We start from the raw sequence: 24,304 nt of genomic DNA, 5'->3' as shown, positions 1-24,304 counted from the left end.
ACAATAACAGTGTACTCAGTAATTCGGTAAAGACAGACTGCAGCTGGTATCTTGAATGATGTACTTTAGTCCTTCTCTTTAAAGGCACTGCGAGTAAAATGCTCTTTGTTCACTAGCTTCTGTTTTGAATGGCAGCGAAGCTGACTTATCTTACCCAATGGTGAAGAAATATTTGTGAACTTTCCCTAAGTCAATAGGGGTAATGGCTAGTGCACCCTATATGGAACTGAACTTCTGAAGAAATGTCTAGTATGCTGTATTGTAGATTGCCTTACAAGACTAGCTAGACCAGAGGAAAAAAGAAATTGTTTCAAGAGACTGCTTGAGGGATAGGCTGCTCGTCTAATAGAAGCGGACCCCTCGTGCTTTTGTGAAAGCTCCGAGGGCTGCTCAGCACTGATGTAAAGTGTTATTTTGTTTAGTCAGAATGTACTTGCACATTTTTTTTATACCAATTCCTGAGTTTTTGCTTTATTCAAATGGCAAGTCAGAAGCTATTGACTGTCAAACACATTTATTGTCCTATTGTAGTAGATCTTTCTGTCTTGTTTCTTCAGAATGTTCATAAAAATGAGGATGTCCCTCTGTTGTAAGAAGTTAAAAAAGAACCTGAGAATTTTGATTTTTACAGATTTCCTTGCTGAGAATTTGAGTTTTCTATGTAGACAGAAACTACTCCTCAAGGAAAATAGTTCCTTCATCCATTGCAAAGATGAGCTCAGTTTTTCTAGTTTTTTTTTGTGCTAATTTAAAGTTGACTTTGGGTTAGAGGAGAGGAGAAGCAGAATATTTCTTTGTTTTCAAAGAAATTTCAGTAACTAGTTGAATTCTTCTTCTTAAACACAAGTGATTATACTTACATTTAGGATTGCAATGTAACCATCTGTGTGGATTGTTAAATTTACATTTTTTTTCCAAAGAACTTTTATCCAATGCATTATTACTTTGCCATGAGACAAAGTCCTTTGTTTAAAGGACTGCAATGTGGTAACAAGATACTGCGCCATGTGCGTTGTGTATATATATAAGGGTATTACCCCAGTCATTTTCCCTTTCTGTTCTGAAGTGAGTAGCAGAATTTAAAGAGTCTCAACAGCAGATATACTCCTGATAGATGTATTAAATAAGTGGTAAAGTGAAATTTGTTAAGATAATGGAAAACCTAGATTAAAGGTTACTTTGGCTTTTGTTTATCTCTCTGTGCAGCAGTAAATCTGAAACMGTGGACAGTGAGACAGTAATACGTGCCAGAGGTTTGCCATGGCAGTCTTCAGACCAAGATATTGCTCGTTTTTTCAAAGGACTCAATATTGCCAAGTAAGACTATCAGAATTCTTCTTACTGTATAGACTGAATGGAAAGTTCCACAGAAAAGTCTTTTTTTTTTTNAATCTTGGAGGTGGTAGAAGATTATTTTGATTTACAGATGAGAAAACAGAGGCCTTTAGGGGATAGTTCAGAAGTCTTTTTCAGTTGTTTTATAATGTGTGTTTTTCCTCGGTTATCCTTTCTGCAGTAACGCTGTTTCCTAGCTCTTACGACTCAAAAGCTTCTTCGCATGTTTCAAAAAACATTTAATTGGCAGGGAGATTTTTCTTTTGAAAACCAACGTACATTCATTTCTTGCAAATACAGGGAGAAACTCTTAGTGAATTAGTCAAGACAGCATCCAAGATATAATAGAAGCTTTAATTTTACACTGACAGTTTAGTATTCTACTTTAGTTTCTACACAGGCTAGATTCAGAAGCCTCCAAGGGTGGTGGTTTTTGTGTAAGAAACTTTCATATGAATCATGTGTGTACAGTCTGAAGTAGAATACCTGTCACTTGAGTGGATACTCAATGCTGAGTAGATATGGTTCTTTATTTAGGGCTATGAGGAAATTCAAATCTGAATTCCTTCAGATGAAAGACAGGTTACAAACTTGCATCCTAGTTCCAAAAGTTAACTCCCTGCCTCCAAAAAAAAAAAAAAAAAAAAATTATTGTACATTATTTATTGTACATAACAGTAAAAGTTTTTGCTTTGTTAATCTGCTCAAATGAATTCTGTAATATAATTGTGTTTCCTCAAAATAAAATTGTAGTAGCAATATTTTTCAATTGGAAACTCCTTGTTAAAGCCCGTTTTTCCTCTGTTGTACTCGTGGAAAATTATTGGATTGGTCCATTAGATACATTAAATATTCAAACTCACATTTTTCTTTGGTTTACCTTTCAGAGGTGGCGTGGCCCTTTGTCTGAATGCTCAAGGAAGAAGAAACGGGGAGGCATTAGTTCGGTTTGTAAATTCTGAACAGAGAGACCTGGCTTTGGAAAGACATAAGCATCACATGGGTAGCAGATACATTGAGGTAAAAACCAGTTACTCGAAACAAATCTTTAGAGAGCAACTTGAATATTTTAGTATGCAGTTTTAAATGACAGGAAACTGTACTCCTGTGTCACTTAGAAAAAGCAAAGCATAATTCTGTCATGTGCAGACGTGTTTTATGAAGCCAGGGCATCTAACAGTCATTGGTAATAGTGAGAACTAAATTTCTCCCATTACTAGATGGGTGTCCTTTGCTTTTTTCTTTTTTTCTTAATTCCATCCTAATTTCAGCACTTCATTACTCAGTAAATTTGAATGTCTATGAAACAAATAATTAAAGTTATCTGGAAAGTGCTATTCTTTATTTATAGTTGTTGTGTAATGTGGTTCTCATGTGCATTTTTGTCTTCAAGGTTTACAAAGCAACTGGGGAAGAATTCTTAAAAATTGCGGGAGGTGAGTGATGCTGGGGTTCGGTGTAATTACTCAAGTTCGTAGGAGTGTGTTCCAGTTCTGCTTTCTCTTGGCTGAGGATACAAATGGATAATAAAGTGGCTTTTCCTGTTTTGCCCTTAAAGATGATACTTGAATCTGTCATGTGGTGGCCTCAAGCAGTTGAATTGGAGCTGTGAGCATTTGGGCTGTCATGCTCACACAGTGGACTTGCTATTTGAGGGGAAGAGAAGCTTTTGCAGTGAAACCATCTGTGTACCTTGTATAAGCTCACACTAACTATGCTTCTCCCAATTTCATTAAAGTAGGAAAAACTTCAAGGGTGAGGAGGTTAATTTTTATATGACACTTCAGAATAAATTACTAGGGGGCTAGTAGTGTCTCAGGTTTTCTGTAGGTTTGTAGGTTACTACTTACCTCCTGTGTTATTCCTTAATGTATTGTTGCTTCTGAGTCCTGCAAAACTAACTGGTCAGCACCAAATGACCATCTGTTGTTTTCTTTTTGCCAGGCACCTCTAATGAAGTGGCCCAATTTCTATCGAAGGAGAATCAAGTTATCATTCGGATGAGAGGCCTTCCTTTCACTGCTACGCAGGAGGATGTCTTGGGGTTCCTGGGGCAGGAGTGCCCAGTCACAGGAGGGAAAGAGGGACTTCTCTTTGTCAAGTACCCAGATGGGAGGCCTACAGGAGATGCGTTTGTGTTGTTTTCCTGTGAAGAATACGCACAGAATGCACTTAAAAAGCACAAAGAAATACTTGGAAAACGTTACATTGAACTCTTCAGAAGCACAGCAGCAGAAGTCCAACAGGTTGTAACTATTGGCTGTGAGACTCAAAACTTAGCAGTTACAGATTTCTTCCAATACTTCCATACAGATAATCTTGTAGACAGCCATGGAAGTCTTTAATATAAAAGATGTCAGGTACTAGAGAGGGCAATATGGGCTTGTTGACTGGAAAATTTTGCAGCGTTGTTTTTTTTACTGGCAGTTTTTTTATAACATCTGTCAGATCACGAAGTAAAAATCATGAGGTAATTTTCTTCTGCATCTTAAAGGTTGACTGAAATCTCAAAAATAATTCTAAACATGTACTAGATTGCTAGTATTGTACTAAGGCTTCTTGAAAATCTGAAGTATTGTCTCAAAACTGTTGCCCATGCATAGAATTTTTAACATGAAATCTAAATCTGAATGCGTTAAAAGGGCTTCTCTTATACCTGTTCTGTTGGGCACACAGGATTATCAAAAAGTATCTGATTTCTGATGAAAGGAAGTGAAATCTTTGTTTTCCTTGGAAAATATATTTAACTTTTTTTTTCCTCCTATCCTTCCCCAGTCTTTATTATCACGTTCTCAGACTATTAAAACACCATTTTATTTTGGCACCAGCAACTCAAGCTTTGGAAAACATCACAGATTTAGTTTTTCTGCCTGACATGGAATATTTCTAGACTGGTAATGCCAAAGGGAACCATTATGATATATGATCCAACTTTTACTTAAACTGTGGCTGTAAAAGCCAAAGCAATTACTGTTTCAACCAATGTGAAACAGTACCATGTCTTTTCTAGTGAAGTGGTAAAGGCAAGGGGGAATATCTACACCTGCAGACCTGTCATTTACCTGTAATACTGTGATGTGGAGTTCAGAAATCTTTGCCATTGTTTTTGTTAAGGAGTTCTGGATAAAACTTGATTCATATTCCATAAATATGTCATTACTTCTTCCTACGAGACAGGTGTCTACTAAGGTAACAGATGAATTTTTTGCTGCTTGTGCAGGAGGTGATTTGGGGGGGAATTACAGGCTGCCTGTTTGAGTAATTATRAGAGTGAAGTCGGCTCTCATCTTCTTGGTCGTTAATACAATGGAACTACAGTATTTTGTGCAGTAAATAACTGGAGAAGGAAACTTCTAGCTTGAAATGTGCAACATAAAAATTTCTAGTTAAAAAAAGAAGTTGTCCCAAAAGAAGCCTTTTCTCTAGGCTGAATCATTGTTGACAAAACTAAAACTTTGTAATCTCTTCGGTACCTCTTTCAGGGGAATATGTTTCTTTATTTCTGACAATCACTATAAAATATATTTTTTCAGCAGTAGGCCCCAATAGTAAGTTGTGCTCCTTTAATCATTTGGGAATGAGTGAAGAGGAAACAAAATGGGGAAATCAAGGTCTCCTGCAGCTCTTAACCTTGTAGGCAGGAACCTTGTACTTGGAGATGACAGCCATGGTAAAATAGGTGGTTTCTTTTTCTTTTTTTTTTCCTCTTTCTTTTTAAACTTATCGGTTTTAAAAGGGCTTTATGAAGGAATTAGATTTAGTGTGTTTTCCTTATTTGTTACTTTGTGTCTTTTTTAATTGACTATTTTTAATTTGCCCCAATTCAAGTAAAAACTGTAAGTGACAACACTAGTTTATTAGCTGTTTATAAACTGTTGTTTTCAGCAGTTCTTTTTTGGGATGTGCTAAAATGAGCTATAATCTGCTTTTGTTTTTTATGTAGTGAGATTAGAAAGGTCTGTTACTGGTTTCTTCAAAGTTAGTTTGTACAAAGTTACTTTCTACAAAGTTATTTCTGAGTCTGAAACTGTAAAATGCCCAACAAATAATCCACAATTATTCTGTTTAAAAAGTTATTTATTTTCTTACCTTTGAAATGGATTTATTTAAGTGTATGAAATAGTATTGTGAAGATTGATTTCTGTGCCCAACCAGGTGATCTGTAAACCTTTATCAGTGTAGGTCTTTTATTTTTTTTTTCTTTTGCCAACAGGTGCTTAATCGATACATGTCAACACCTCTTATTCCCACCCTCCCAACTCCCATCATTCCTGTCATACCTCCACCGTATACCATTGCCGCGGGTAGCGTACGTGACTGTGTGCGGCTCAGAGGTCTCCCTTACACTGCTGGCATTGATGACATCCTGGAATTTATGGGAGACGCCACAGGTGATATCAAGCCTCATGGAGTTCATATGGTCCTTAATCAGCAGGTAACAGCGCTTTGCAAGTGAGAGCCAACTTTCYGAACAGAGGATTAGAGGTCAGGCTGGCTTACCTGTTCTTGGCTGTGCTTTGAATCTTCCGTCACCTTGAGAGAATATTATTGTTGTCTGTCTTTCCCTTCCCTTTCTCCCTCCCTTTCACATACACATTTGCTTTTCTCTTTGTGTCTGTATGTGAGATTGGGGAGGATAAAGCTTGTGGCCTGTTCTTTTAAAGATGGCTTTGTCCTAGAGGCTACCTTAAACAKTTCCTCGTGCTTCAGTCCAGTGCTGGCAATGCACAGGATGGAAGCATCTTCTGTTAGTTACCAAATCTGCTCAGTCAGCTTCAGGATTTGTGCTCAAGGGCAGCCGTGCTGTTTGAGCGGTATTTGTGAAAGGATATATTTTAATGTTAAAATTATGGGAATATTTTTTTCCTTGTTGTCTTCCATTAAAAATAAAGTCTCCTGGCCACAGAAATACTGAGAAAATGGATGAGCAAGTACTACTTTTGTTCTACTTTTTTGTTTGTTTGTTTGTTAAGAAGGAAATTTTCTAATATTTTATAAAGTGATTCCAGTCAAGCTGCAAAAAATCAGACCTCAGAAATCAATTTCTGTTGTAGCTATGGCCTGTCTGAAACTTTATGCTATTTAAAGAGCAAAGAAAAGGCAAAGCCAGAGTGTTCCCAGAGCTTGACAGCAATAGGAAGCAATAGGATAAGGGGCAATGTTCATATGTTGCAGTAAGAGAGAGTTCAATTAAATGTAAAAGGGGGGGGGAAATTACAATAATAAATTAGTTAAGAACCAGAACAGGTTGCCCAGAGGGGCTGGGGAATCTTCATCCTTGGAGACGCTCAAAAATTCAAATAGGTAAGGCTGTTAAGTGGCCTGATCTGACTGTGCAATCAGCTGTGCTTTGAACAAGGGGTAGATCAGAGACCTTCAAAGTTTATTTCCATACTAAGTTATTCTGTGTTTTCCTCTGCAGAAGAACACGTAGTTTTGTGTTAACCAGATGCTATTTACACACACACACGCACACACAACTCATTGAATAATTATGAATCAATGGTTGAAGTATTAGTTATTTGTACCAGATGGAAAGAACAATGCAGACTTTTTTTAGATGTTTGATCTTGATGTCTTCTATGTTTCTCATGTTTTGGATGTTTTAATAACAGACTGGCTTTTTTTTTTTTTTTTTTTTTCTCCCTCCCTCTCCCCTCCTCCTCCCCAAGGGACGGCCATCCGGTGATGCTTTTATCCAAATGAAATCTTCTGACAAAGCCTTTATGGTGGCTCAAAAATGTCACAAAAAAATGATGAAGGACCGTTACGTGGAAGTATTCCAGTGTTCAGGAGAGGAGATGAACTTTGTTTTAATGGGTGGCACTTTAAATCGTAGTGGCTTATCCCCACCGCCATGTAAGTTACCATGTAAGTCTGCAATTGTTCTGCTCTCTGCTGCTAAAGGCTGATATGTGGTAGGTGCTGAAGCTTTGTGGCCTTTCACTTTTTGACTTGGGTTTTGCCATGATCAGTAATCATCCATCTGTATACATACTGAGATTGGAATTACTCCCTTGGGGCAATAATGGGACTGATTTGAGGTATTTTTATTGAATTTTCGGTGGTGAGTAGAGGGCAGCAAGGCCTTGCCAGTGAAATTGTTGCACACTTTGCTTTTGATGGGTGTACTGTTCTTCTGAGCTCTGCAGTAGACTTGCCTGTAGTGAAACCTATTTGGAATTAGAGGGTTTTTTTAAAAGGGAGAAAAATTCTGTACTCCAGCTGCCGATGAGTGCTCTTGCTATCTTGCCTTTGAGCATTGAGAAGGTACTCTTTGGGCTTATTTTTGAAGGAAAGCACCCACCAGGGTGATATGCTGATGGACTGTAGAACAGCGAAGCTGGATGGCTTTATTTATTAAGAATACAAAAACCTTTATTGTGGAACTACAGTGGAACTTTACTGTACCATTCTAATCAATGTTACTACCAAATTATAAAGCAGATACTAGTCTGTATTTGCAAAATAGTAAAAAGCTACTAAAAAAAAGCTGGTAAATTATAGTATTAAAAAAAACATTTGACCGCACACCAAGCTTAATGTTCATACAGAAATTGGGTATTTGTGCATGAAAATGCATGAGACTAGTGTTCCCCCCACCTCATTCGTAATATCCTAAGAAGACTTTTTGCAGCTGCAGGAGACTTACGTATGAAGACTCACGGTCAGCAGTTGCAGATGCTCGTGTGTAGCTAACACCATGTACTTTTGTCCCACAGAGTACAACTTCTGTTAGAAAGAACATGGGTGTGTTGGTGTGCACGCCTGCTTTCTCTATGCACATGGCTTAATTCTTTCTTCAAATAACTCTGCAGTTCCCTGCTTTCCATTTACATAGGGACATGGCTGCTCACCTGTAGGACTTGTGAACTCCTAGGAATTGCTCATTTCAAATGCCCTGGTAGTCAATCATGGTGATGCAGTAGGGGTCTCCAGGAGAAAGGCTAGAGAGCAGTCTTTGCACAAGTGTTCAGTAATCATGCCCATGTGGTATTAATCACATTGGAATGAATAATTCCTTTCTTATAGCAGAGATCTCCGTTCTGATTTTGTTGTTGTTGTTGTTCTCTGGTTTGTTTTTTAGGTCTTTCTCCACCAGCTTATGCCGCTTTCCAAACAGCGGCGGCTGTGATCCCAGCAGAAGCAGCGCTCTACCAGCCTCAAGCCCTCTTGCCAGCCACCAGGACTCCCCAGGCCACGGCTGCTGCTCCTCCGACTGTTACCTACTACCCAGCTCAGGCTGCTCAACTTTATATGAATTACACAGCTTACTACCCCAGGTATCCCTTAGATTTGGCTGCCTCTTTTTTACATTTCATCTCGGTGGAGCAGACAACTGACTGGTCATTTGTGAATACCTCTTAAATTTGTACTTCTCATCTTAAGTAATCCAGAAAACTTGTTGCCATTAATCAGCAGAGACAGTAGCCGTTTTAACCACTTCTTCGTCACCTTGTAATGAAGTTCAGCTTTCTTGTACTTGTAGGGTGGTGTTTTGGGAGGTGTTCTGGGGTGTTTTTTGGAGGGGTGGGGAGTTTTTTTTTGAATCTCATGACAAAGGTGGTCTAACGTATAATAGTGTTTTTGACATGTGGCAAATATCATTGACAAGGTTACATTTCTTGGCCTATGTCAGTACATCCCTGTACATCCCTCTACCTTGATCCCTTAGTTTGTTCTGGTGCTTGTGTTACTATGTTTCCTTATTGAAAGACACATCATAGGTGTGCACTGTAAGATTTGCCATATCAGGGAGATCAAAAAACAGTAATGCATGTAAGCAAAATGGATGATCTCCACTTTTCTCCTTTTCACTGATGGTGTCAACATGATTCATTGAAGTCTGATGCTTGAATCCATGGGGAAAATAGGTTGTTCCTTTGGCAATTCCTAGGCTTGCAATACTTAACTAGCCTGAGCATCTGCTAAATTGCTAGGTAGGCCTTGACCTGATATGCTACTTTACTCGCTCTCTTGTGGTTAACAAGTGTGAGATTTGGGCCCTAGGCTGCCTTTCATACTATGATTTCCCCCCCCCCTCTTCTTTGTGGTTTTATTAAATATCTTAGGAGCTGCAGATGATGGGTTCTATCTTTCCCTTCCTCCAGTGGAAACAAGTACCACTTTTTACATCTTTAGCTACAACTATTACCTATTTTCTTTACCCTCTCCTCTCTAAAAATAAGCTATCAAGTGGTGAAGAGAGAAATGAAAAAAGTTCACAATCAATCCACACCAGGGCTACCTGTTTTCTTGGGTTTGGTGGGTTTTTCTTTTCCTTTTTGAGTGGAGATGTTAAATTTTTAGTTTCGTCTTTGCATGCTCCAAGTACTTAACTGTTTGTTTGTTTGTTTATTTTAATAACATTTTTGCCCGTCTGTCTCTTTCAGCCCTCCAGTGTCCCCTACCACAGTGGGGTATATTGCAGCTCCTCCAGGAGCTGTAGCGGCTGCTGCCACTGCCACCCACACTCCAATTCTGCCCCAGCCCGGAGCTTTAGTCCGTATGCAGGGCTTGCCGTATAACACAGGAATGAAGGAGATTCTCAGTTTCTTCCAGGGATATCAGGTTAGTATGTTGTCTCTCTCCTTTATAATATATTTGGGCCTCTGAGTAGTGATCACTCGGTTTCAGACTGAGACGTGCTTTTGGAGAATGATGAACAAGAATGCAAGCTGCATGTTCTTTATTTAATTGGCAGACAGCCAATGTGTAGTATAAAATTTGCTTTATTTCTTTTATAATTTGAAAGCAATAATCTAAGGTTCAAATGCAAGACTTAAGTGTTAAAGGCTGTTGAGAGCACATTTCTAGTACAAAAGGCTCTTTCTGTGACCTAGGTGTGGTGACTTGCACTGCCAAAGGAGATGGAGAGAGATACCTATGTCAGGCACTCTTGCAAGACTTAAGTATTTTAGTTATAGGCAGGAACATTTTACATTAAAGGTGCATTACATGGTAACTTAAAGGAAAACTATTCTCCAGCCTGGGTTGTACTGATTGCAAATGTAACTTCAGCTGGTGTCTAATGATGCAGTGCTCCATCAATGGGCAAACACATATAAACTTATCTTGAGGAAAATATAAAAAAGGGTCAGGTACAGTCTATTTTTTTCAGCAACATAAATTTGAATATGTGAAATGGGGATCTTTTCATGTATACTGCCTTTCCTCTCAAAGGATATGTCATCTATATCCATATTTTGTCATCAGGTTTTGCTGAAAGGAAAAATAATTTAATATGTGGTGAGTATTTAGCATCTGTGGCTAACAGCATGCCTACAAATATCAAATATGTCTTTTTGGTAGTACTCAAGCCCTGACCTAGAATTCTTTTGGTGGATCTCAAACTGCTGTTCAAGTGATACGTGTGAAAAGAAGATAATTTTTGCATGAGTTTGTCCTTCAAAATTCTGTAAGTTGGTAGCAGTCATATTGCAGGCTTTTATTCTTAAAGGCTGAGATGCAAATGATCTGTTTTAAGGGGTTGCAGCAGTTAACACACAACTTTTAGGCATAGTATATTTTCCTTCTTTATTGTTTRTTTATTTTAATTAAAGGACAATGTGCTTTACGTTGTAAAGCCAGATGTCTGCTACATAAAGGAGTGTGGACTGAAAACAGATGCTTAACTATATATGTTCAGCATTTTGAATATTCAACAGATAGTATGCTATACCTGTCATGACTTCTCTTAAAATGTTAAATCTACATTGGAAAATAATTTTACATATTTGTTTGTTTTTAGTGGAAAAAATTTGAAAACCAGTTTAAAAAGTGTGGTGAATTTTACAATCAGATTTAAAAAGTACTAAACTTAATGAATTTTACTTCAGTGTTTTTTCTGTCTTCTTTCCCCCTTCAACAAAATATTTTCAGAGTTCAAACCAAATTCAGCTTTGTGGGCACCCCCCTCCCTGACATGCAGTTGTAATTGTTCATCTGTTGCTTAGCCATGGACATCTTACCTTTTGTTCAACTGACTGAGGGGTTTGGTGGATGGATAGTGGTTGTATTAGAGCCTTAGTGGGGAAAGCCCATTTTCTAAATTGAAGTTCAGATAGAAGTGTAAGTATGCCATTGAAAAATGTGACTTGTCCCTGTTCGTGCATGGAAAGGGTCAATGGCTTTTAACTTCTAGGAGCTCTGTCATCTACTAAATCTTCAATTTAGCAAAACTGGACTTTGGTCTTGGTGCTGAATTTGCCCCTTTTCCTTGTTTCTGCATTTGAAAAGTAGTCTACAGTGTTTGTATTACATAATCCAATGTTTCACATTTTAAAAAAATTGCTGTAAGATGAAAACTATTTATATTCTGCCTCTGCAACCTCCTGTCATCATCAATTACTGTTATTAAATTGGTCACCTCTTTGATTTCTTTAGAAGATGTTGTCCAAATGAGATCGGTTTCAATATCTTATAAAGGAGCCAAGGAATTATTTTGAGTTGTTCTTGGATCCCACATGTGGTAATGCTAGTTTTATACTCACTCATTCCTGTAGGGGAAAAAGAAGTGGTGACTTACTGTTCTGGGACAACAGTGTGTCTCTAGAAGAATAACTAATCTTTTTTTTTTCCTTTTTCCCCTTCTTCCTCTCTCCTCACACTTTTTCCACTTTCTGCTGCTATCCAAGGATGTATTGCACGATGCTTCTAGCTGTTTATAAAGTGAGCCCTTATTAATCGTTAGTGGTTTGGGCATGGTTTTGATCTCTATAACTAATTGATGTTGGTATTCAATGGGTTTGGGAACCAGATCTGAGATGCTGAGATTGAGGGGTGATTTCTGTCTTTGTATGTCCTCATCTGAAAGGAACAACTTTTAAGTTTTAGTTCTTGCTTTATTCTCTTCTGTTTCCTTCCTTCAGTCTTCATGGGCTCCATATACTGCATGTAAGCACATGTTGCTGCTTAAGTGAAAGCGTCTTTCTTACCAGACCTGCCTCTTAAGAGACAGACTTTGCTTATCATCAGCTTCAACAAGCTGGTCTCAACATCAGTACATGCTTCTAATAGTAAATAACGTAAAAATCTGCAGATCAGCATTTTCATTTATTTTATCAGCATTAGCCTCTTGTTTAGTGGTCCAGCAACTTGATTTCTTATTCTAGCTCTACTTTCTTGAATTCATTACTGGAAATTCCATCAAGTTTGCATAATGCAAGATGCATTAAACAATCTTTTAAAACCTGTAAAGCTGTAAAGAATTTTAATAGTAAATCTCTGGAGATGGTAGTTTTCCCCATCACCTTTCTGTATATTATTTTAGAGTACTGTAAAAATTAGTGTACTGTAATCTTCAAAATATTAAATATCAACACTTTCTGATCCAATAGTTAATTCACATTAAATTGCTTTTTAATATTACTATAATGCAACAGGGTCTGTGATTCCAGTCCCATATTGGATGTATCSTTAAAGGATACTTGGAGAAAAATCTTAGTGACTCCATTGTATATGTGTTTTCATGTAGGGCTTGTGTAAAATAAGTCAATATCCTTTAAACCTGTTCTGGGCTTAGGTGCCTTTTATCTGCATCTAGAAAGAGCTTTTGCAGAATATTAATCCTCTGAGTCTTCAGAGACTCACAATTCAAATCTTATTGTTTCGGTTGTTGTGTTTAAAACAGTAATGAGGAGGTGGAGGGAAATGGATGGCTAAATTCCAAGGGCATTAACAGCCTCTCTCTTTTTCTATTTTATATCAGGACAGCAGGCTTCATTGTTGCTGACTTTTTAGGGATTAGGGTTTTTTTGCTGTTCCCCCCCCCCCCAAAAAATGCATGCTTGAACAAAGACGTATTCTCTGCTTCCTTTGGGTTCCTTTTGAAATCTGATGCTTCATAGTCTGAGAGGGATACCGCATCGTCTGCCGGCTGGTTCCAGGCATAGCACCTTCTCACTAGGGAAGGGGAAGGAGAGAAGATACAGCAGAAGGAGAATACCCAGTTACTATAGTATTCAAAGTCAGTAGGCAATATAGACAGTATCCACCATCCCTGTGCAACTGGGATATAGCATGCTGTTTGTTTTGTGGTGTTCTTAAATTCATCTTCCATGTGAAAGTGTTGCATGTATGGACAGAACCTCAGCAACAGCGGGATTAGGAAATAAGTGATAACTGTTTCTGCCTGCCATGCTTGAAGTAACACACTTAAGTGGSAGCATCTTCGAGCTGTGTTTTTGTGAATGACTAGGCAGTGCGAGCTTCATTTTCTGTTCCACAAAACATCAGGATGGCTGCCATTGCTTGTATCAGCACTCAAAAAGCGTAACTGGTATATTATAATGGCAAAGCTTTTCGAAGATATTTCTGCTCGCTCGTGGGCGAAGGATTGCAATCGCCTGAGTTTAGCTTATGCAGCTGTTGGTGGGCCTGGATGACCAAAGCCCTCAGAACAAAAACATGAGGAATCGTGTACTGTACTTCAAGCCAGAAGGAAATAGCTGGCAAATAGAAATATTTTGTTTTCTACAGCAGCAAAGCTAGTCATCATCAAACTGGACTTCTTTTATTCCAGGCTCATTTTATCTGGATTTTTTTCCAAAGTCCTGGATAGCTGGCTTTCTTCCCTTGGGAGCTGTTCTGTGATAAGAGTTTAGTATCTTCAAGGAGCCTGATGACAGATTATTAATAGTCAGGCTAGAATTGCAGCTGCAGTCCTGAAGCTGCTGTTTTGCCTTCGCAGTTTCTTTTTCTTTTCAGGTGAGAACTATTTTTGCATTTTGCTTCCCTTTGTGTTTTTCCACACTTTAATTGGGACTTGTCTAAATAGACTTCATATACTTATTCGATTATGTTGTTTCTGAGCAATGGACTTTTTTTCCTTGACTCCCTTTGTATATACCATTTTAGACTGAATCGTTTTTGTGTACACAGTAGGAGTTGCGAAAAATGAAAGAAACATCGGTGTCTGGCTGATTAGTGATCTAGTGAAATCTGTGCTCAGATTGTGAGGGTACAAGGACAGGCCTATGTTCCTCCAAGGTAGTAAGTATTTCTGAAAGCAATAAAAAAATACTGAAGAAAAAGCACCCATGCAATGGCAGTAGTAAGGAATGAGAGGGGTATAGTACCTCTTTATTAACCAGTGTGTCTCTGATTGTTTCCTATCACCTTAAAAAGCTTTGCAGTGCAGTTAGCATAGCAGATGGTCTCTCTGGGAGATACTACCATACTGGAGTTAATTGTTGGTCAGAAATGATCGCTCCTTTTAGGAGAGAGGAGTCAGTGTTGTTATTCTTTAGTATACGTGAGCTGATGCATAATATTTCAAAAGTTAAATTAATACCTTAGAAAGATAGATAAGCTTATAAGGTAAATAGCTGATGCTGTGAAGAAGCAGAAAGTCCTTCAGAAAACATGGGTTTGTTTTAGTCTTGTCACTGACAAGTCTCTCTGACCATCTGTCAATGACAGCCTTGTCGCTGTCTGTTGTAAGCTTATATAAAAGTCCCCACTGCCACCACAAGCAACAGAGCGTGGAGAACAGGAGAGTGCTGAAAAACATGTTTGAATTTGGATTATATGATTCTGTAATATAGAATAGGAAAAATAAATACAGACATCTTTGTTTTATGAGACTCACTTGAGAGACTTTTCTGACTGAAAGAGAATTGCTGGATTTACAATTGGTGGTGTGCATGTGTATGTACGTGTGTATATGAATATAAGTATAAAAGTTTAGAGCTTTTGCAAATTAAAATTAGAAGGCTGGAAAATATGCCACAGAGAAATTCTTCCTAAATTCTCTTAATTTGGTTAAATGAAACTGTTATCAAGTTCACTGCTTTTATAAACTATGTCCCTGAAGGGATTTTACAACACAGAAGTCCTATTGGTTTTCCAGTAAATCCTGAAAACAGTGATCTATTCTGATGTTACCGCCAGAGTGACAAAAGCTTGTCTTGTTGCCAGTGAATCTGATGAGAGTAGTAGCCATTTTTGAAACAAAAAATAAAAAGCAAGTCTGCAATGAACTTGCAGAAATGCATCTGTAACTTTCCAGTCCAAACGAATTTTCTTCTTCAGGATCATCTGCATCATTCCAGTATCATCTCTCTCTTCCTATCAGCTGCAGTTTTTTTTGTTCTGTGTATATGTATCTTTTGTTTGTTATCTTGCAGCCTACAGTAGAACTAATTATTGCCTCCAGATTTTTATTTAGTCACCGCTTGCAAAGGATCTGTTTTGCTTCCTTCTCCCAGCTTAGATTTTAAATGCAGACCTTATTCTACATAATTCCCATCCTTGTTTGTCCTTGATCACTGGAAAAAGGTCAGTATAGCGCAAGAAGGTGTGCTGACAATCATACCCTGATTACCTTAACATCTGAGGTTGAATTTGCCAATAGAGCTCTTAATTTCACAGTGGTATTCTGTGTGCTCTTCCTTACTTGATTAAGCTGGATTTCTTGATGGCTGCTTCAAGGAACAAAGAGAAATTGCTTTATTGTCTGAATTTGTTCTTGTATTTTTATTCAGTCATTCTAGGAAATAGGTCTCTCCATCTTTTATGAGCATGTCAGAGTATCCGATCTAATAGGATGAGATGATGGAAAAAAATCAGCAGAAGTGTATTTTGTAGACAACTAATGGCAGGGCAGGTAACAAGCAAGATCTACTGCAGCATCGTTCCAGTAGACCACTATATCTTAACGCTCTGATTGACACACAGTGACTTCTACTTACTCTCAAAGTGAGAAAGTTGTGAGCTCAGAGCTCTCAGAAGAGAGAAGAAAGCAGGTCTGAGAAAAGAAAGGCTGCGTTTCAATTTAGAAACACAAGGAAAGTGGGAATGAGATGATAAAAGGATAAAAAGAGGGTAGTGGAGGCAGTAACAGTGAGGTCTGCCTTTGATTTTATTTATTTTAAATCAAATAGGAATTACTGCAGTACATAGTAACTTCTTACCTACACAACTTACCAACACACTTGAATTTGTTAGAGTGGATATTGAAGAGCCAAAATTCATATTGTATTTCCAAATAACTTATATGATAAACAGGTAACAAAAATCTAGCTCAGTGAACTTGCAGCTGGTCATATGGGGGAGTTAAATCAGTAGGTGGTGTTTTTCAAATCTGAATGGAAGCAGAGTTAAGCCCATTGCATTGCAGGCAAAGATAGCAGAACTCTATTTCCATTTTGAGCAATGGATGTATAGTTTCATCCTTGGTTTCACACTGCCTGTTTTGTGGTAGGTTAGCCTGGTRGCTTGGTGTCTTTGTTTTGTTCTTAGGGGTTTTTGAAATGTACACAGAATCTGAAATATTCAYGGTGATTTATTTCCTCAGGCAAGTTAGAACAGTTGCCATTTCCTTCACAGRGAGTATGATTTCCCCTGTTTTATTATTTCCTACCTTGGTTTGCAATACTACTTTTTGAAATCTGTAAATTTGAAGAATTCATTTTACAACTTCTGCTCTAATTATATAGAGTCTTTCACCTAACTTTCTTGTGATTAGAAGTTGCTTCTATCAGTAGGTGTTCCAAGTATTTTCTATAGGCCTAAGATCCAACCACTTTTGACAATTCTATGCTGGATAATTTTCCTACTTTCACGGTTTTCTTGCAGCTTATGTATTTCAAGTATATAACCTTTCAAACATTGTCCCTCTCACTAGAGGCTATATGGCTTTACCTACTGTACATCTACTGCTAATCTAAAGTATGTACTATCTTGAGACATTCCTTCCAAAGAGTAAACTTACATTTTGTAGATTTGTTTCAAGGGCAGGTCTGGGAACTGATAATTCTAATATTTGCATGGTCTGGTTGCCCTGGCAGAGACACTTCTTATATTTGTCTTTTACTTAATGGCATTGGTCTAGATGTGAAGGTGACTAGAATTCAGTAGTAAAAATTCTAGGGGTTCTCCTCTTTCATGTTTTCTGGGCTCTTGGTTATTGTCCTTTGTGAAAGACGTATAATATGTGTTTTGTTTTGGTTTTTATTTTTTAACTTTATTTTGGATAGATACAATGTTCTGTATTCCCAAATATATTGTCTTTTTCTCCCTAAACTGGCAGGAGACCTTTTTCCTAACACAGGAATATCAAAGGAAGGCAGCACAGTACGTGTAGGTTGTGTGCATTTGGCAATCCTCTTAAAATGTTAGAACAAGAACACCATTGTGGGGAAGACAGATAGCTCTTCCTCTTGCCCACTGAAAGGATGTAAAATAATTTGAGTTATGCTAAATATTTTGCCTTCTGGATTACAGAAACCATTTCAGCAGTCTCTATAGTATATGCAAGAATGCTCAGTCCCTTTACAGGATATGCAATTTTGGTGCAATTTTGGAAAGATCATGACATACAGAACAATGTCTCATACTCCCCAAGATCTACTTTCTGACTACAGATTTCATGTTTGTATCAGGCCTTCCAGTAGCAGGCCCTCTGGATGAGTGATTACTGTTTGGATTGGGAATCTCAAGTATTTCTTAGATCTGATCCATGTGTATGTTTTGGGGTTTTTTTTGCTTGTTTGTTTTTAATTGGTGTGACTATACTGTATAGTCACTATTTTTATTTGAAATATTCTACTGCTACAAATCTAGGAGAATGCAGTTATACTAGGTAGTTCATTCTTTTTTTTTTCATCTCTATGGAAATAAGCTATACTAGTATAAATGCTTTCACCCCAGGACATTTTATTTCTTTAACTACACTGGTATAGTGTATGTAATGCAAGTATTATATGCAGCTGAAGTTTTTATCACTCTGCCTCCGCGAAGTTGCAATTTATTTCCATGACCACATGCGAGATCTGGGTGAGATCTGGATGCTGCTTCTAATCCTGCCACTTCAGCGTGCACACTCTGGAAGATGCTCGGCTGTCCCAGTGAGAGTCATTACCAGAAGCCTGATTATGCAGACTTCAGAGTTTTGTTGCGTGATGCTGTTGCCTCACGAGTGTAAGGAAAAAGGGAATATTTGGTGGTCTAAATTGTTTCCCTACCTTGTTAAGGAGTAGTTCAAATATACAGTTCAGRATATTCCCATGCACTTTACTTTAAATCCATTTCTACAACCGGTAATTCAGTTGATGTATTCTATATCTTGCATAAAAGTAGTGTCTGTCAAATTCACTGTCTCCTGCCAGTTATTATGGCTGATGCTCTTAATTGTGGTTGCAAATGATAGTCTGTGTGGCTTGCTGTACCAGAACTGTTCCTTCTCTTGCTGATTATCATGTATCACACTTGTACTGTAGTATGCACCCGATGACTACAATGGCCTTATTCAGCTGAGCGATCAAGCAAGGAGTGTGTTACAAGCACCGAAAGAGTGGGTCTGTTTGTAACTCTTTGTAACTTCTGAAGAAGGTAAGATGCGTCTGGCAGAAACTCGTTCTGCAGTGGTGAATGGGAAGGGAAAGAAGGGCTTGGTGATACAGAGGTTTTATTTTCCCCTCCTTTTGTAGCTTGCGTTGGGATCCTTGCTTTAATCTTCCTGCCTTTGTCCTATTAAAAAAAAATCAACTAACCTAAGGAACCGGGCCACTCGTGATCAGTACTTGATGTGATAGCAATGGTGGAGGTAGTGTGATTGCCTGGTTTTGTGTAAAGAGTGTATACAACTTCCATAAGGATTTATTAGTATTTGTTTTTGTGTGGAGTTCCCAGTCAAGTAACTTTTGACATAACATAGAAGATGAATTTGTCTTGATGTGGCTACAGAACAAACACACAAATGCATGGGCAAGAAACCGCAATTCTTGGCTTTCTCACTCCTGTATTATATAGCTGCTTAGAGATTAATTTCTTTCTGTTTCTTGATCTCATTCAATGCGAACTAAATTCTTCAGGAGAGGTTTCTTTGGCGTGGTGGCTTTTTAATGCAACTGGCTAAATTTGCTAATGGTAAATTTGCTTCCTTTCCCAAGCATTCTTTTAGCACTAATGCATGATTCTTAAAGAAATTTAATTGTAACCCAGATGGAGTTTAACTTCCAAATACTACTGTATTCCTTTCAAAATGCTAAAATGTGATTTTTTTTTTTTTTTTAAGAGAGAAGATATTGTAACTTGAAAACAGCTGAGTTGATGACGATTACATTGGAGTAGATTTTCTGTGAAAATCGCTCTATCAAGTCACAGTATTTGATTGCCATTTTTGTACTGAAACTAGTAGCAAATTAAGTCTGGTCTAGTGTACAAAATACCCTTTATTGCTCTGAGCATGTCCACACGCTTGGACAATCTGTTTGACTTGTTTCACCCAGATCTTCTGGAAAACCAGGTCAGCAATAGGGTCCTAGTATGTATGAGATGGAAGTGGTCTTTGACTAGAACGTGATACATGGAGTAGCTCATCCTAAACTCTAACAGTCCAAAATACTATCATACAAACACGACTCTCAAGAACAAACCATTCAGAAAGATATGTACTGATTTGAATCTTATATATATATACACACACGCACACACATGTATATACACACATGCACATAAATACAATCTCTATCTATAAATCTATATAATAAAACTATAAAATAGGGTGCATAGTGTGTCTTAAAGTAAAACTGAARAGTTTTATTTAACTGTTTCAATTCTGTTACTTGCAGAATGGGTAGACTTGTCTACTAACTTTCTACACAACTCTCTCATAGAATAAATTTCCAGATCCTGACTTTGGAGTTCCTTAAACTATTCTTTAAAGCTCTCTTTTGTGCTCAGTGGTCTAACTGTACTTCATGTGTATTTTCAACTGTGTTCTGCAATACTAAGCTTGTATTCAGGACGGACACTAAATAACTTGATCTCATTGTTAACAGTAAAGAGCTATTTCAGAGCAGATCGATTCTTGGGTTAGGCCACTGGCCTGAGCTAACTGTGCACAATTTTCTCTTTGCGCACAGTGTTGTTCTGAAGCAAACTAAGGTTATTTCCAAACCTGAACTGGGCTTCAGACAAGTCTTTGAATTTTTTCTGCATGCTGTTTCTTGACTAATCTGTAAGAAATACTGTGTTCCTTAATGGATATGAAGTTGTCTGTGCTAACTCACTTTATATGCACTTCTAGTTTCTAATGGGTAGTGTTGCTTATAGTTTAAGAATACTTTTACTGCCTGCTAAGCATTTGGGTGAGTGAAGTTCTGGCATATACTTGCTTTATTTTTATGTGTTCAAATATAAAGTTGATCAAAAACTGGTACTGGCAATAACTGAGAAGTCTAATATTTCTCACGGTGTACCAGGCATGCATAAGAACAATTAAAAATTAAAGGTTTAAGTATTTTACCCTGTTGTAAACTCATGAGGACATATGCCACACAAAGTTAATTTGCATCAGTTCCCTATTCATAAAGCTTGTTGGTCTTCCAGCATAGATTGTGTGTTTTGTCTGGCATGGATTTCTCCAGCAAGCTAATCTGATGTGCTCGTCCTTTACCTTCTATTTCTAAACTTCCCTTGGATCCATTTCTATCCAACATACAAATGGGGCCTCCAAGCTTAGCCTGGAAGGACTACCAGCATGCCATAAGAAATGGCTGGGGTACCATAGGGGAGACAGATGCGTCTGAYTGATAGACAACTCAGCACTTTGAAAGTGTCTTTAAAGAATTCATCAGGGCAAAYTCTCTCCAAATTGAATTAATTGCAAGGGCAGAATAGTCTCTTTTATTATCCTGCCTTTTTCTTAGCTTCATTTAAATTACAATAAAGTTTTCTTTGATTCAGTTGAAGTACTGTACAAAATGTTACTTTGTTTCACAGAACAATCTTTCTTGGGCTGTGTATGTGTGAGTTCAGCTAATCCTCCCAATAACGCTCTCTTACTGCTTTATCCATCTCTGTCACTTGGTCAGTATTCCACATAATACAAGAATTTAGTCACTGAAYGCCTGGACTTTCTTGCTCAGTTTACCCTTCATTGACATTAAAGTCTCTCTTTTCATGTCAASCTTTAATTTGAATTACTTCTGTAGCAAACTCTTTGCATGGAATTATTTCTACATCATTCTGTCTATCATATCAACAGAATAAAAGCTTCTGCCATTCTCCAAGCTAAACTAAAAGCTGAATTCTGTTTAATCTTCAGTCCCTTCTCCTTTTTGCTATTCCTGCATCCGAAATATCTTCGATRGAAAAACAGGAATGGGATAAACCAGCAAGAACACACAGCATCGAAAGCTTTTCAAGTTTCCGTGTGTGGTCTCTGGTCTTAACAGTTTGTTTCCTTTTGTGTTCTTGTACCCTTGCAGCTCCACACAGATTCCATCCTTGTGCTTTACAACTTTAGTGGCCAGCCCAGTGGAGAGGCATTGGTGACTTTTCCAAGCCTGGATCTAGCTAAGAAAGCAGTGGCTGAGAAAAATGGACAGCTCTTGGGAAGCCGCTATGTAGAACTGTACCTGGTCTAACTAAACACTCTTTAGTGGGTGGGGAAAGAAAGTTGTGCTGAACACCATGCCTTTTACAAAATACTGAGTCTTCCCCTGCCACCCAGGCAGCAGCACTTGTGCCTTTTCAGCATGATACGTTGGAATAAAGAGTGGTGTCCTGTATTTAATTTGCAAAATGGTGTATCCTATGCCAAAGATAAAGAACAAATCATACAATTAAGTAAATTAATTTCTACTGTACTTGTTAACAAACAAACAAACCCTTCTGCCATTTGGTTACTTATGAAGACAATCTAATAGCACTTCAGCTATCACAGCCATGGGAGAAACCTATTGCCTGCTCAGTAGCATTTGAAGTGGAAAGCAAAGCTGGAATCATTCAGATACTCTGTGTTTAATTTTTAAGAGTTTACACTTGGCAAAGTGTGTTTTTGTAGAGTTTAAATGCCCTTTAGAAAGAGCTTTTGGAATGTGCAGCTTTCCCGATTCAAAGCATGAATGCTATTGATTTTTGTTGTTATTCTTGACTGAAAAATTCTAGGATGCTGGACTCAAATGCAATAGCGCTTTCTCATGTTGTCATTCTGTTGTTTTGCAAAAGCCATACTTGTCTTTCCTACCAGTGTACTGCTGCCAATGTGTAAAGCCAAAAAAAAAAAAAAAAAAAAGAAAAAAAAAAAAAAAAAAAAAAAAAATATGAAAAAAAAAAAAAAAAAAAAAAATGGAAACAAAAAAAAAAAAAAAAAAAGAAAAAGGCAAAACCAGAAAAAATCCTCCCCCAAACTTTTAATCTCTCCAGGACAAAAAAGGCACATAAACCTGAGTACTAATAAGTTATATTTTTTTATTTAAGCATAATAGCTTTCAGATACTGTATTAAAGAATTTTGCTCTAGTTTATGTGCATGCAACTTGTTTACAACTTTAAACTACTTTATTTGTATATTATGAAGCGACAAGATATGTTGAAATCTAAATTCTCTAGTGCATGCTTTTTTCTTTTTCCCTGTGTGTGTATATACTTAAGCTAGAAGAAGTACTTTTACGTCATGTAGCATGTGTTTAAAAAAAGACATCTGCTGTAGAAGCACTAAGTGACTTTGTTTTTACTGTGCCTTACTTCAAATCTATTCCAAGTGCAATACCAGCAGAGCAAAATGTAATGAACCCTTTTGTGAGAGGTTCATGGATGTCTGGATTGATCCTTTTTTGTTAGTGTACAATTTGAGTTGTACTTAACTGAATGATGTATGCTTCTTTATATTACAACAAATAAAAGAGATGCTTACAATGCGTATTGGCTTTCTAAGTAAATTATGACTATAGTCAGTGTTACACTATCGCACTGCAGGTGGTCAGGTCTTGGTTATGGCTTTGCAACTGGTGCATCTTCTCTTCTTTTAACAGCCTTCTGGACCTCGGGGCTGTGTGTCAACCTAAATGCATCCAGCCTTTCCACAGCTCCTTCCACTGTTGTTTATATGCTCTCAGCTCCTTGCCAGGCTGGGATATCCAAGCCGGGGCTGAAATACAAAACCTGAAGAAACTCACCAGTCTCATTTTAGATGCTCGCATTCGCCTTACCGTTTAACTCCTTTGTGGCTTTCAAATTGCTTAGAAGTGATTATAGTTTTAAACTGTAAGTGTAGTTCCAAACTATTATGAACTGTAATTGGTAATATGTTCCACAGTGTGTATAGGCTGGGTCCAGCTCTTTTTTTTCCCCTCTCTCTAAAGTTTTATCTATCATTGTGGTGTTTTAATTCCTATTTAGAATCTGTAAAAATTGAACTTGAATGTTTCAAGCTGTGTTTGGGTGTGTATAAACCTTAACATGTGGGAGTTGCACGCAGAGTACATTTTTAGAAGATACCTTTACAAAGCAAATGCAGTAACAGTATTAACATTTTGGTACAACTGCAGAACCCCTCACTGGAGGCCTCCGACCAGACCTGGAGTACTCTTTAGTCTTAGCTTTCTTGGTTGCAGAGAAAACTAACTACCTGGTCTTTCCTAAGAGGAAATAATGGTAAAAGAACAACTACCTAGCTGGTTTGAATATGTATTTTTAAATAGTATGGAAAAATTAGCTCATTTAACTTCACAGAGATCAGGGAGCTTTGGGTTAAGCCTCAGCGCATCTCCAGATGTAGGATGGGCAGAGGTGCGGCAGGAAGGCTGTGTAGAAGCTGGGTTGCTGCTAATGCTCGCTCCACCTTTCAGCAGCTTCTGCCTCAGTCTCCTCTCCCAGACAATTACAGTGCCTTTCCTAGGGCTTAAGAGAATTTTATTTCTTTGGATAGCTGCCTCCTACCTTTACCTGCTCTTCTGGGGGTGGGGGGGTTGTTGATGTTTGATGCCCGATGTTGGGGCTCTGTTGGTGCCAGGGTGGGACAAAGTGGCTTTCCCTTGGGGTAAGGGCAGGTGTGGGAAAGACCCTCTTGTGTTGCACAGGCCCCAGCAGGGTTTCTCGGTTTGTTTTATTGCACTGCTGTGGGATCTCTTCTCTCTACAGCCTCACGCAACTCCTGCCCTCGGGGTCCCTTGTCTGGCTCTGGCAGGTGCGGCCGTTACTGCCCTCGCGCGCGGCGCGGAGGAGGGGGCTTCGCCGCG

General features: G+C 38.1%; 1 protein-coding gene across 2 annotated transcripts in view; it reads left to right on the top strand.

Annotated features, from left to right (window-relative positions):
• Positions 1 to 22,405, top strand: part of ESRP2 (epithelial splicing regulatory protein 2) — a 45,187-nt gene extending 22,782 nt beyond the window's left edge. The window contains exons 8-17 of one of the 2 annotated variants that reach the window (XM_085301071.1): positions 1,207 to 1,317; positions 2,223 to 2,355; positions 2,729 to 2,771; positions 3,280 to 3,581; positions 5,549 to 5,770; positions 7,008 to 7,206; positions 8,423 to 8,618; positions 9,729 to 9,906; positions 18,558 to 18,669; positions 21,552 to 21,621. In XM_085301071.1, the coding sequence (XP_085157197.1) occupies positions 1,207 to 1,317; positions 2,223 to 2,355; positions 2,729 to 2,771; positions 3,280 to 3,581; positions 5,549 to 5,770; positions 7,008 to 7,206; positions 8,423 to 8,618; positions 9,729 to 9,906; positions 18,558 to 18,647 (1,474 nt within the window). In that variant the 3' untranslated portion in view covers positions 18,648 to 18,669; positions 21,552 to 21,621. Of the gene's footprint in view, positions 1 to 1,206; positions 1,318 to 2,222; positions 2,356 to 2,728; positions 2,772 to 3,279; positions 3,582 to 5,548; positions 5,771 to 7,007; positions 7,207 to 8,422; positions 8,619 to 9,728; positions 9,907 to 18,557; positions 18,670 to 21,551 lie in introns of both variants that reach the window. The other variant, XM_085301072.1, reaches the window with a different exon arrangement.
• Positions 22,406 to 24,304: the final 1,899 nt, after the last annotated feature.

The sequence above is a fragment of the Rhea americana genome, unplaced genomic scaffold (assembly GCF_003343005.1).
Source record: "Rhea americana isolate MKP2758 unplaced genomic scaffold, rheAme1 scaffold_172, whole genome shotgun sequence".
NCBI classification, from domain to species: domain Eukaryota; kingdom Metazoa; phylum Chordata; class Aves; order Rheiformes; family Rheidae; genus Rhea; species Rhea americana.
The sequence above is the reverse complement of the archived record's forward strand: the minus strand, read 5'-3'. Positions and strand labels throughout refer to the sequence as shown.